Consider the following 14,542-nt stretch of genomic DNA (forward strand, 5'->3'; position numbering starts at 1 on the left):
GGAAGGTGGGGGTGTGAGAACTCAAATCTGTGTGTGCATGTGGATCTCTAACTACAACTACCTTCTTTGAGCTGGCTCTGTTGCAGATATCAGAGAACTAATTATTGGCCTCATCAGAACCGGACTCCTCTGCTCAAAACCTTTCAGCAGCTCCCTCCCCCAGGGCCAGCTTCACAGGGGCAGGAGGGATGGGGGGAGGGGGGCACTGTGACCTCTGCAGCCACACAGGGGGCCTCACTGAGAAGGGCTTGGTTTAATGCTCTGCTGTCAGGGTCTTGAATCTCTTAATTTTTGAGAAAAGGACCTGAGTTTTCCTTTTACACTGAGTCCAGCAAATTATGTCTTGGGTGTTTCCTTTTCCATGGCCCTAGGGAAAATCTTCCATTTTTAAGGTAGTTATAAGATAAATAAGTTCTAGGAAGCTAATGTACAGCATGGTAACAATGGTTAACAATACTGTATTATATACTTGAAATTTTGCTAAGAGAGTAGATCTTAAATGTTCTCCACACAAAGCAAAAAGAAGAAAAGGGTTAACAAGTTGAGGTGATAGATGTGTTAGCTAACTTAATTGTGATAATCATTTTATAGTATATATATATATATATATCAGATCATCATGGTATACACCTTACACTTATTCAATTTTATTTTTCGGTTATACCTCGATCAAGGGGGGAGAGAAAGGCCCTTTATTTACCCTGTTTAATTCTAAGGCTTCACTGCTCACCTGCGTCCTGCATGCCTGCCCCAGGCTTCTCACCAAGCCTTGCCTCTACCTGGATCACTCTCACCCTACCCCTAGCTCACAGACTCATCCTTCAGACCTCAGCTTCCTTCCCTTTAGGCAGCCTCCCTGCCCACCAAATCTGATGTGGATTCCCCTTCTCCTTGTTCCCGTGGTGCCCTGAACGTTATCACACAATATTACAATTGCCTTCCTAATTATTTCTCTTTCCAAGCAGACTGTGCTTGGTGAGGACAGGACCATATCTATTATGTTCAATAGTTTATTTTCTAGGACAATGAGTAATTGCTACGTGGGTAAATACATCAGCAAATGAGTCAGCTTTCCCTGGAGTTGATTTTTCTACTCTTTGCCTTCCCCTTCGGTGCTTTTATAACACTGGGAAAGCAGTGCACGAGTCCAGCCCTGGGCTGTGCTAGATGTCTCCTGCTAGCTGTGGGAGGATCATTCTTTACCCGATTCCCATTCCCTTAGTGAGCACTGACCCCTCTCTGAGAACCTTGAGTCTCCCCATCCAGAGGACAGAACTTTCTGACATGGGAGCCAGGTTTGATTTTACTGATCTGTGGCTCTTCTCATCCCATTTACTAGGGAGAACCTGGAATTCTTGGAGATCCGGGGCCAGTGGGGCAAGCTGGACAGCGAGGAATACAGGTATGAGATTTTGAAGCCTCACCCTCTGCAGCTCAGGGTGCTCAGTCCTGAAATCCCTTCCACGCCATCAGCCCAAGCCCCTGGGGCGTGGAAGGTACTTCGGCATCTAGAGAAGTGTGGAAACATTTCGTCCAACCCCTGCAGCTCTCATTCTATAGCTAGTCTGTCTGTTAAAGTGAAGGAGAACCACAAGGGTGAGAAGGCAGGTAGGCAGAGAGGATAATGGATGAGTTAGAACAGAGCATTTCTATTCTTTAATAACCGATATGGCCACATAGAAGGATGTCAGTTGAAAAACACCACCGCCCATTTCTCTCTCGTTGCAAAACTCTAGAGTGACAACAGGAGATAGAGGCATAGGGCCAAGATATGGGGCATGTCTTTGTCAGGCCTGTACTCTGTCCTGGTGGCTCTTGCTATACCAAAGTCTCAGCCCACGGAGCAGTCAATATAGGGACAATTATTTTATTTCTTTAAAAACATAATATATTGGCCAAGTGCAGTGGCTCACACCTGTAATCCTAGCACTTTGGGTGGCTAAGGCAGGAGGGTCACTTGAGGCTAGGAGTTTGAGGTTGCAGTGAACTATGATGACACCACTGCATTCTAGCCCAGGCAAAAGAGCAAGACCCTGTTTCAACATAATAATAATGATAATGATAATATTTATTATAACATTATACATAAATTTTGTAGACAGTTTATCAAGCACAAGCGTTATTCACAATAGCCAAGAAGATATAGAATCAACTTAAGTGTCCATTAGCAAATGAATGGATAAAAGAAAGTATGGTATATATACAATGGAATACTATTCAGCCTTAATAAAAGAAGGAAATCTGGTCATTTATAACAACATAGATGAACCCGGAGGACATTGTATGAAGTGAAATAAACCAGGATCAGAAAGACAAATGCTATAAAATCTTACTTATAGGTGAAATATAAAAATGATTGAACTTACAGAAACAGGCTGGGGTGATTGTGAAGGTGTTGGTCAAAGGACACAAAATTTCTATTAGGAGCAATAAGTTCAAGAGATCTATTGTATAGCATGGTGAGCACAGTCAATAACAATATCTTCTATATTTGAAAATTGCAAAAAGAAAACAGAAAGAAAAATAAGGGCAAATAAACCTAAGGAGCCAGGGGCGCTTACAGGAGAATAAATGATTAGGGTGTAGCAAGTTCCTGACTTGCTGCTAGACCCCGTAGTTCATTGCCTCCATAAAGGCTTTTAATCTTCCTTCATCGCAATGTCTATCAATAAAATTAAATGCTTGTAGAATGGTCCGGCTATTTCATAGTCTTAAAAGTGCCTTTTTTGTGATCTATTTTGAAAATGTGAATACTATAATAGAGAGAAAGGAAGGAAGGAAAGAGGGAGGAAGGGAAGGAAAGAGATGGGAGGGGAGGGAAAGGGGGAAGGGAAGGGGACAGGAAGGAGGAAGGAAGGAAGGGAAGGGAGGGGAAAAACGGGAGGAAGAGAAGAGAAGAAAAAGGGAAAGGAAGGGGGAAATTAATGTACACAGCATAAAAGATGGGAAAGGGGGAAGAAAAGAAAAATTACCTATAATCCCACCATCTGAGATATTTATCATTAACATCCTGGAGACACCAAAAAAAAAAAAAAAAAAAGGAAAGATCATTTTATTTTTCCCTCTTAACAGTGTATCATAAACATATTTCCATGTAGTTACCTCTTTCCCTCAACATCACTTTTAATAGCTTCAAAATATTCTACTGAATCTATGTACCTTAGTTTTTTTGACCAGTCTCTTATTATTGGACATCTAGTTTGCTTTCAGTTTTTTACTGTCATAAACAACACAGCAATGAACATTCATGTACATAACTGAATTTTTGGATAAAACTATAATTAATTTCTACATAGAAATTTCTAGAAGTAGCATAGCTGGATTGAAGAATGTATACATATTTAACAAAGGCTTTGAACCCTATTGTGAAGTGCCCTTAGGAAAATCCAAACATTATGTGGGTCCATGTGTTACATAAGAGAGTATTTGTTTTAGAGCATCCACAACAACGGATATTGTCACTTTTTTTCATCTTTATCGTTGTCAAAAACGGTATCTCATTACTATTTCAAATTGCATTTTTTGGTCAGTAGTGAGGATGAGAATTTTTTTATTTGTCTATCGGCCATTTATAATTCTTCTTTGGGGAATTCCTTGCCTGTTTCCTTTGGACCAGCTCCTAATTTTCCAGGCAAGAAACTGCCACTGACTCCACAAGTCCCGAGTGACCACCCCTCTGCTTCCTGCACCAGTTACAGGGTGGAGCTGGCCAAAGAAGGACCAGGGGACATAGGAGGAAGTGAGGAGAACTCAGCAACATGCATGTCTCCAGGGCTCAAGGTCCTTAATTAGGACTGGTCCACGTGGAAGTCCTCAGTGCTTCTCTTCTGACACCATCATCCCCCCCAGCATAGATTGCTATTAATTTTCACTTTTGAGAAACTGAAATAAACTGATGTGTTTACAGGGAGACTCTGGCAATCCAGGCTATGGTCATATGGGGCAGAAAGGAGTAAAGGTAAATATGGAAAGCAATTATATTTTAATTGGTAAATCAAGCCTAAATAATACAAGAAGATATTATCATGCTGCAGAAGTGGTATGTTGATGTGTGTATGTTTTAATTTTCTTTCCTGAAAATTATAGGGCCCAAGAGGATTCCCAGGAGATATGGGGCAGAAGGTATTGTGCACATGATGTTTTGAAATTACCATGATCTTAACCTTCTACTTGAGAACTGAGATAAGCCTGTAGGTCTGAATGAAATGGGGAAAGCGAGGAGGGCAGCTGTTTTCTCTGAGCTTCATGAGGAAAAGACCATATTTAACCCCTGTGAATTCTATATTGAAAAAGATTGTTCTGTCCCTCATTGCCTGATGTCCCATGCCTTAAAAACTTACCTTTGGATATCTTCTGAAGTTCAGTCCAATGTCTTCTGATTTCTGATTTCTCTTGCCTTGGTGGTCTCATTCCACATTCTTGACTTCAGTTATTGCTGTTTTTCTTTCATTATTGTGAAATGAAAGATTACAATATTCTTCTCCCTGCTTCAGTTAATCCCAAACACTACTGTCACTTGATTTTTTTTTTTAAAAAGCATAGCCTAATTATGCCACTTCCCTGATCAAATATCTTCCAGAATTCCTCATTGTTTACCAGGTTGAAATCCATCTTCTTGCTGTAGAACCAGATATATCTTCCATTTCAACTAGAGGAGCTCATGTTATATCTCTTTTATACACTGGAATTCCCTAATAAGCTTTCCTTTTTAAAAAAAGTGTCCAGAAGGGTGTCTTCCATGTATTTGATGCTCAAATTAAAATACAAAATATGGGTTAAAAATAGAATGTCTAATCAATCAAACCAAACCAACTATAGGAAAACCGATAATTTTTGAATCCTTTTAAAGTTGTTTTTAATTGATGAATTACCAAAAGAGATTCTTTCTTAAGTATAATAGAAAAGAGTACAAGAAGGGACTTTATAAATAACTGTTAGGGCGAAATTCCTCATTGTAAAACATTAATTTTCTAATTTACTGATAAAGAGAGAAAATTAGCATATTTCAATTTACTGATAAATGTGAAATAAGCATATTGATAACTGTCAAAATTAGTTTCCCACCGAAGTCAGAGTAAAATTTTTTTTACCTTCAACTTTTTTAGAAATGTTTCATGAATATAGAAAGTAATTCATAATTATTATTTTATGTAGTTAATACTCCAAATGTTTTCCCTGGTTTTCAAGCATTTTATTTGGATATTTTTAGTAACCGGATAGCCATCAAATTGATATTTATATGCCAATATTTGTATTATTATAAAATTAAAAATAGTTTGGAGAATATCTAAGTGTACCAATGACTTAGTACCAATTGACAGGAAAAAATGACATTTAATGTTGTATTAGCCTTCGTTAATTTATATAGTATAATTCTTATAAGATCAATTCAGTTTTAGCTTGGAGAGAATATTTTTTATTCTTTAATAGCAAATACTTTAACTTATGATTTAGATATCTTATATCTAAATCTTCAGGGTGATGTTGGTGATCCTGGAATTCCTGGGGAACCTGGACCCAAAGGATTTAGGGGACTGACAGTAAGTAGCCTATAATTCTAGAAATAATAATTTTTTTTTTTTGGCAGACTCTGGCTTTCATGTTGTTACAATAAATGTGGATTATTGATCCAACTCAAGGGCATTTGAAATGCCACTTGCTAGCTGTGACCTTCAACACACCTTTTCAGGGTCTCTATTTCTGTAACATAAGAGTTGAACTTAATGACACTTGAGGTCACTTTCAGCTCTAAAATTATGTGGTTCCATGAATCAGAACTGTTGTAAAGATTTACAAATTGATAACTGGCTGTTCCAAGAAATGTCAGTGCCTTCCAGTCTTTCCTAAAACGCATAATAAATCCCAGACTATTAACCCTATGAGTGGAAATGAAGCTGACTCCTTCCGCTGTGCCCCTGAGGGTTTTCTGATGATTCCACTGTCCATAACAAGGTCATATGGTATATTCATTTTAAGGAAGGCTATTGAGATCTTCTAACTGGCAAAGTGCAGAGTAAGTGCTTGCTTACAACACAATGTTGAGATAAGCATCCTTTCATTTTAAAGTTTGAGTGCAATATCAGTGGTCAACCTCAGATGTGGAAAAGATGCATTTCAATGGGTACCTTCCATCTGGCTGGATAAATGTCACTAGTCTCCATATCCATCATCTGGAGGTATGGGAATGACATGGCCCACTCTTGTCCTCTCATGTGTGTGGGGAATCATTTTTCTCATTTGATCTTTTACACATGGGAGGTTTTTTATTAGATCTCTGTGTGCCCTAATATATTTACCTTTCCTGTTAGCATCAACCCCAGTTTATTACTAATTTAGATTTAAATGCACAGTCAGTACCAGAGCAAAGTATGTCACTAAATGAAGATGCTAAGAAGGAAATGGATGTTTCCCAATAAGAATGGGTGGCTTATGTTACAAGTAAGCAATTTATCTGATTTGAATTAATAGCAGCTGTCTTTTAAAAACAATTTTGTTTTAAAAAATCATAAACTGTCATTAAAACTGAAGTATTCCCCATGGATAGACAAAGTTGAAACTAACGTATGTTTCTATCTGCAGCTCACTGTAGGCTCGAAAGGTGAAAAGGGATCTCAGGGACACCAAGGGCCTCCTGGACGGAGAGTAAGTGTGTCTTGAGACATGAGAACTAAGTAGGGCATACTGGTTTCTCGTATGTTCAATGGAAAGGGCACAGAATTGAAAGTCAGAAGCACTGGGTCCAAGTCCAGATTCTGCTTCTTACTAGCTGTATATCTTTGGGCCAGTCATTGGGTCTTTCAGTTTATTAGTAAAATGGGGATGACAAATCCTGTACTAACCACCTCAAAAGGTAGCTGTGAGGATCAGATCATCAGATGTGAACACTCTAGATAAACTGTAAAGTACAATGCAATTATTAGCTATTACTGTGGTTTGTTACTGAAGCTTTTAAAATAGGAATGAGATTGCATAAGCTTCACACAGATGTCCCTGGCAAAGTTTCATCATGCGAGACAGGTTGAGAGAGTTTCCCAAAACTGCTATTGTTGCCTTCTTATCCTTAAAATTTAGACTGTACAGACATTTGGAAATATAACTACAGCTTTCCACGATGATTCCCTTACAAAAGAAATGGCATCTCTGGAAGAATTCCAGGCAGAGTCAGGCACATCTCCCACTGACAAATATCCATCTCTCTGTTTTAGTGCCTCTCATGTTGTAATGATTTAGTTACATGTCTGTCTGCCCTAACAAGCACAGCCAGGTTTTGTGGAGGAGGCCCAGGCAGCATTGTGTAAGGAGTGGGTAAACTGCTTATCTTCTTTTGTGAATTGTGTTTTCTGACTCCTTGGATGGGTTCTTGAACTTGGGACTTTATAAAGAAAACAAAAATTGCAGATGGTTTTGTGGACAACTAAATCCATAGTAGAATGAGAATCACTGAATTGTAAAAGATACTCTGATACAATCTTTTCTTTCTTTTCTTTTCTTTTTTTTTTTTTGAGACAGAGTCTCGCTCTGTTGCCTGTGCTAGAGTGCCGTGGCATCATCCTAGCTCACAGCAACCTCAAATTCCTGGACTCAAGCAATCCTTCTGCTTTAGCCTCCCGAGTAGCTGGGACTACAGGCATGCGCCACCATATATTTTTTCTATATATATTTTTAGCTGTCCATATAATTTCTTTCTATTTTTAGTAGAGACGGGGGTCTCACTCTTGCTCAGGCTGGTCTCGAACTCCTGAGCTCAAACAATCCACCTGCCTCGGCCTCCCAGAGTGCTAGGATTACAGGCGTGAGCCACCGCACCCAGCCACAATCTTTTCTTTCTTTCGCATTAAGGGATTAGTGAATGTTCTTAGTCATGTGGGTGAAGATCTAGTCTCTGGGCTAATCTGATCTGCTATGGGTTTATCTCCTTTCTGGATTCTGGGGCTCTCATTTGGGGATCTCACATCCTCCTGGTCTTGTGGTTAGCCAGGCTGGTCTGGACTGGAATGTGGCTTCTTTGTCCCAGGCTCTTGATCCTCAGCATCTGCTTAAGAATTTGCTCAAAGTTATTCTGCAGCTTACTCTTTCAGGGCATGGTTCTGACTCTGTGTAAGATGTGGGCTGATTCTCTGTAAGATGTGAGCTGCCTACTCTATCAGCCGGAAACTGTCATCTCTGTTTTCTGCCATAACCTGTAAAAGGAAGAATAAGACTACATCTTTCGCAGTAAGATACATAATTTCCTGATTTGGGTCAGAAAAATAATATACCCCAATGGGTACAATCAGGGATCCTGCAACAGTTCTGGTTCACATCAGTAGTACACATTCAGCCACCTAAGCATTCAGCAGGCATTTAGCTGTTTATTGGATGGTTGGGTAGATGGATAGTTGGATGAAGAAGTGACCCAGTTGTCATTTAGAACAGAAGATTTTATGTTGACATCCCTGGTTGAGCTTCTGGGGGTCAATGAAGTTGTATAAGTATAAGCATGTAATATCCCTTTTCTGAAGTGTACATACTAGCAGTTATTAGTTGCCCCTCAAAAAAATCTATGTGTGTAAAGTATTAAGAATCACTTCCAAGAAGAAGCCTGATCCTGACAAAAGGAAGTTAGAAGGGGAAAAGAGAAAAGCTCAAGCTACTGAGAAAGGAGGACTGACTCCTTTTCAGGAAGCCTTCCCTGATTCACTTCACCCAATTATTTGTATTCCTTTGCTCCATAACACTTCAGCATTCATGAACTTAGTGTGTGTGCTCTTCTTTTGTGCAATATCCATTTTGCTATGCAATTGTCTTTGCGTCTTTCGCATATGTGGAGGTTGTATCTTACCTCCTGCTTTTTAAACTTCCTGGTTTGTAATATAGCTGTTTCTTTGAATTATCAATAAATCCCTCTCCTTAGAGCTGCCCTTTGGAAAGTCTGCTGTTTTCAATTTTAAGCATTCTTATGGAAATGCCTTTTGTTAAGTATTGCATCTTTAGTACAAGTATATTGAAGAAATATTTTTGTTCCTTTACTTCCTATCACTGTAAAAAAACAACTCGGTTCACTCTGGGTAGACATTAGCTTACCTGATCTAACACTGATGCAAAAAGTTTATACCCTTGATATCAGTGGGAAAGTGTGTTATAATTAATCCAATCTACTGGGTTCAGGATTATTTTGACTGCTCTTTGCCAGCTGTACTTTTAAGAAAGAATGTTTTTTGTTTTCTCTTGTTTTATCACTAAAGATGCCAGTTCACATACCAATTATTTTCTTTGTGTTTGTTTTCCTAGGGCATTAAAGGCATGCCGGGGCAGCCTGTATATTCTGTATGTATCTCCTTATTCGTGAGAGAAAACTCAACCAATTCACTGGGAAATAAGTATAGCTACTCAGAGATCACTGTACTCATGTTTCTTTTCTCTCTCTTTTTTAAATTTATAGCAATGTGATCTGATCCAGTTCATGCGGAAACACAGTTGTGAGTATCTGTTTGTCATGGAACAAGAGCATCAGTGGTTGGTGAGGGCACTTAGGACTGAACGCAGGAGGGTTTGTGAAATCAGTAGGCTGAGTTCACTGGTGGAGAAGCCTCTGTAACAGGCTTGCCTACTGTAGGAACATCACTCATCAAAGGTGGGAGGGAAAAAGGTAAAGTAGAAGTGCCTTAGCTTGTGAGGTGGAATGCATGTGGGAAATAATTAGAGACCAACTCAAAAGGTGTGCAGATTAGCTCACACTACTGTAACAATTATGTGCAAGAGGACTAAGAGGGCATGGTGTTAAAGGGATGATCATAGAGTGTAGGGCTAGTTGGTTAGTTAGTTAATGAAGGGCACTTGGATGGAGGTAATTGAATCTGGTTATAGGGATGTGATGAGGAGTAGCAGGAAAATGGTTTTAGCAAAGGAATAAAGCAGGAGTCAACAAATAGAGAGGCTGTCTTTGGTTATAAAGAAGGGGGAAATGAAATAGAAAAGGCCCCGTGATCTCATTTCTGAAAATTTGTCCTAAGGAAATAGCAAAACAAGGAAAAAATTATGGGTAAATATGGTTGTTGAAATATTATTCATTAGAGCAAAATGATTATACATTTATACTTTTTTACACTTGTAGAATAATTAGGTTATGGTGCATCATTTCCTGATACAATATTAAGTAGATATGGGGTTTATGAAAACTCAATCAGAATATGAAAAAAAATTGGCATTAAAAAGCATAAAATCGAATCTTCATTATTTTTATATATAAATTATTTATGTATACACACACAGAGAAACAAATACTAGAAGTGAAACTAGAAAAACATAACAATTTACTGTGTTGGGGTGGTAGAATTTTAGATAATTTGTCTTTCCTTATTATGTTTCCATTGTGGTTTTTAAACAATCACAATCAAAAGAATATAAAAGAGAACAGAGACTTTACTGAAAGAGAGGAGATAAAAATGTAGTCATTGCAAGTATGTGACAAGAAAAAAACAACAAATAACATGTTTAAAAGAACTGCCAGGCTAGAGGGGGAGAGGCTCAGCATCACCATGGATGAAGAGGCAGAGGAGGGATTATGAGGGAAGTCCATTGGTTGGAAAAGATGATGAGTTTAAGCATTTTAGAGGTGGAGAAATGTTGTGTAAACCCTACATGAAGTGATCTACAGGTGGCTAATGAAACCGGGCTCTGGTAAAGGTGCAGGGTCAGGGAAAGAGACTCAGAGGTTGAAGTCACTCAGTTCTAGTCATTAACACTACATGGGTGGAGGAGGTTCCTAAGGATGTGAAACTAGAGAGTCAGAAACAGAAGCTCAAGCGATAAACCCAGGAAGACTTCTTGGCAAAAAGAGTAGGGCCAAGGTGCAGAAACGTGGCATTCCAGAGATGGGAAGTCCTGCCAAATGGGAGCAGCTTGAAGGAAGCAAGAAGAAGGAGGCCGATGGAGAAAGAGTCAAAGGGAGAGGGTAGTGTGAGAGACGTTGCTCGAGAGGTAGAAGGGCCCTTCAGCATGTAGGGGAGGTGGAAGCTAGGGACTGGGGCCACAGGGTAAGTAGGGGAAGTGAGTGTGGTGATCAAAATCCCTCCAGGTGTTGCCAGTCTTCTCAGCAGAATCAAATAACATCTTCCCAAGGAAGACCAAGGGTAGGTGGAAGGGGCCAGTAAGGCGAGGACCAGCCCTCGGAGGATTTGGGATTTGAAGGAGAAGTTTTCCAACATTGAATGAAAAGAGTTAGCCAATAAAGTGGGGAGTCAGGAAAAAGTGGGCGGGTTCTGTAACCACACAGGTGCTGGCTGGATAGCATTGAGCTCCAGCTGCAGCCTGGAGACCAGGATGTGAGTGACAGGCCTTTAGGGCACATCCAAACAGCCTCACTTCATAGATGACACCACCGAGGCTTCTGGTCTAACGTCGTTGGCGCTTCAGTCCAGCAGCAGCTCTTTGCCAGACAAGGATGAGGGCCAGTCCTGAACTGGTGTCTGGGACCCTCCCCTAAGAATAAAACAAGAGATCTAGGAGGCTGGTGGCAGGGATGGAGAGAGAAAGGGGGTGGTTGAGAATAAAACAGGAGGCCCCAAACGAGACATAAGTAAAGAGGATTTTTTTGAAGACTAAATTTAAAAAAAAGTCAAGCTCATTCTTATTAGTATAAATGAAAACAAAAAAAAAGAAACACACTAGAAGAGGCCAAGTAATTACTCCCAAAGTCAACCAAATTTGCCACACTCAAACCCAGCAGGTTTGTCTACTTCTAGAGCCTGTTCCTGCAGCCCGCAGGTGGGTTTGAAGTTCATGCTGGAAGTTCTCAGTCAGAAGAAAGGGGTCTGTGTCAAGCTTGAGATGCAGAGGAGGCTGTGTGTTATGTTGCTGTGTGCTGGCTGCAGCATCTTGGTGGCCACGGGATTAAGCCCAACAAAAAGTACTCACAGGGTTGGTGCTGTGAGACAGCAGGAGGGAAAGGAGGTTTGTTGCCAGTGTTAATAACATCTTTCATTATATTGGAGTGACTCATCTGATTCCTAGGAATTGAGTGAAATGAACATAGAAATTGTCAGGCCTGTAGTTTCTTAGAGATTTACCAACACTTGCCCTGATTCCTCTCAGGTTTACGGAGTAAATCAGTTAGAAAAACCAGATGTTGTTTTGCCTAGGAGAAACCCCTGGGTTCTTTTCTTTCCTCTCTCTGGAGTTGGAGATCACTCAGAGGAACTATATTTCTTATTATGCCAAAGACAAAGTTTATTTGGAAATCCCCCCACGGTTCTAGGGAAATAGAAGTCCCCAAGGTATTCATCAGGGAAGAAAATAAGACCCCATATTTTAGCCTTTTGTTGCTGAATGACTCTCAGAAGGCTAAAGAAGAGAGACAAAACAAATTGAATTTCAGCTATCTTGCCATTTAATCAGAGGCTCATCTATTTTGCTTCTAAGACAAGTGACCTGTGTTTCAGTTTCAACCTAAATTCTGCTGAAGTCTGCTGGCCGTGACTCACAAGGGGAAAAGGTCAGGAAGGTTCACAAATTCACAAAATTCTATGGACGTCTTCCTCAGTCCTTTAACCTTGGCTTCCTGTAACTTAAAAATTAGCCTCATTTGCAATTAGAATCAAATAAAATCTTAAACTTTATTGAAAGATTAATCAATAAGACAGTTGTAGTATATCCATACAGTAGGAAACTACTCAGCAATACAAAGCAGTGAACTATTGATATATACTTCTACATGGATGATTCTGAAAATAATTTTGCTGACAGCAGACAAAAAAAGGAGTATCTACTATATGATTTCATCCAGATAAAATACTAGACAACACAAGCTAATCTGTAGTCACCAGAAGCAGATCTGTGGTTGCCTGTGGATGACGTAGACAATGAGCTGAGGGACAAAGGGATACGAGCAAATTTTAGAATTTGGGGAGTGATTATTTTCATTATTTTGTTTTTTTGATTTTGTGGTGATGGTTTTAGGGCTGTATATACATCAAAACTCATTAAATTGTGTGATTTTTAAAAAAAGAAATTTTATTTGTAGGATTATTATTTTTAGTCTGTGTTTCAAAAGCATAACAGATTCTTCTCTCTCTCCTTTTCATAGCTTGCTGGAGAGGTGAGTATTCTTACCATATTGTTTCTTGCTGAGATAATTACCACATTCTGACAAGACCAATTTGAAAAAAATCCTACTCCCATGGGAAAAAGACCTTCTTCCTTTCATGCAGACGTGCGTCATCTTTTGCTTACAACTCTGTCCATGTCCTGTGTGCCCTGATTGTCAAATGGCAACTCCCAGCCCCCAGGCCCTCCACGTTATCATTCTTTCTAGGCCCTGCCATAGTTAACACCTCAGTTTCTCCACAGAGAAGGCCCTATGTTGGGGTTGGGGGGTTCAGTGAACAGGGCTCTCTGGCTGATCTGCATTCTGCTGCCCTGTCTACTGCCAACCCCCTTGACACCAGCTTCTTGGATGTGTGAGTGTTCTTTCCTCCCTCTGACCCACACTCACGCCCATCTCACTAAGTGTCACCACTGTAAACCTCACCTTCCCCGGGCACTCGGGTGGTCTCTCAGGGCCTGGACTGCTGTTGGTGCTCCACAGTGCCTTGGACCTCTTGGGTGACTTAGCTATAAAAGCCAGTGGCTATGTCAACTTCAAGGGCTCCTGGTCTCCAAGAGGCCTGCTGAAATAGACCCTCAGGGTCTTCGAGCTTGTCCCAAAGTTTGGAGCCATTCACCTTAATTCTGCAAAAAGTATCTTGCACATAGTAAGTGCTCAATAAAACTTCATGGATTTGGATCAAATGTATCAGGTACCCTGCTGGGGACTATGGGAGGGAAAGTATAAAATAAATAGAAATCAGTGGCTACCGTCCAGGAGAACCTGTAATGATAAGTCAGTCTTAAAGATATTTTCAACTATTTTGTCAAGAATTTTTAGTATAGGGCTAAGAAATAAGTAATACTTCATTGTTCTTATTCTATTGTTCATTATCAGCTTTCATATTTTAAAATTACTGAAATTTCTTCACAGTAAAATTCCTTGATTCAGAACACATGTCTAAATCAATACTTTCCTATTTCTATTACTAAGAGCAGAGACTGGGATATGGAATACTTTGAGAGATGTGCTTTCGGAGTTAGCCACATGGGGATAGTAAAATAGCCTAAGTAGATGGAGGTGCTTATTTTTTAAAAAAATCCTTTTTTTCTTCCTGTGTTCAGACTTGAGTAAGGACATTGAAAAGTTAAGTTTGATACATAGGGCAAATTCTCTATGAATTTCCTAAAGTTCAATCATTGTAAGACCATTAGTGTTGAGCTGGAAATTGCAGACAGTCCCATTTTTATAATCACTCATTGCAAACCTTCCTTGGTTCATGCTGTTCCTTTCCTCCTGCCACCCTGGACTCCATTCAAAAACTACCTTTCATGAAGCCCCTGAGATCGCCCCTCTTTGGAAACATCCTCTTTATCCTGTGAATCCTCTTTAGGAATAATAATCAGTCTATACCTTATACTATAATGATCCTTCTCAATACAAGTTCCTCGAGGGCAGACTTGCATTTGGTTCATCTTT

At 39.8% G+C, this 14,542-nt stretch overlaps 1 protein-coding gene across 3 annotated transcripts in view; it reads left to right on the forward strand.

The window, feature by feature from the left end:
* The window catches only part of COL6A5 (collagen type VI alpha 5 chain), a 103,692-nt gene that overhangs the window by 42,250 nt on the left and 46,900 nt on the right, over nt 1–14,542 (forward strand). For all 3 annotated transcript variants that reach the window (XM_045538524.1, XM_045538514.1, XM_045538505.1), the window contains 8 exons: nt 1,340–1,402; nt 3,908–3,958; nt 4,087–4,122; nt 5,478–5,540; nt 6,580–6,642; nt 9,271–9,306; nt 9,422–9,458; nt 13,064–13,075. In XM_045538524.1, coding sequence (XP_045394480.1) covers nt 1,340–1,402; nt 3,908–3,958; nt 4,087–4,122; nt 5,478–5,540; nt 6,580–6,642; nt 9,271–9,306; nt 9,422–9,458; nt 13,064–13,075 — 361 coding nt within the window. The remainder of the gene's footprint in view (nt 1–1,339; nt 1,403–3,907; nt 3,959–4,086; nt 4,123–5,477; nt 5,541–6,579; nt 6,643–9,270; nt 9,307–9,421; nt 9,459–13,063; nt 13,076–14,542) is intronic.

This window comes from Lemur catta, chromosome 1, assembly GCF_020740605.2.
Source record: "Lemur catta isolate mLemCat1 chromosome 1, mLemCat1.pri, whole genome shotgun sequence".
NCBI lineage: Eukaryota > Metazoa > Chordata > Mammalia > Primates > Lemuridae > Lemur > Lemur catta.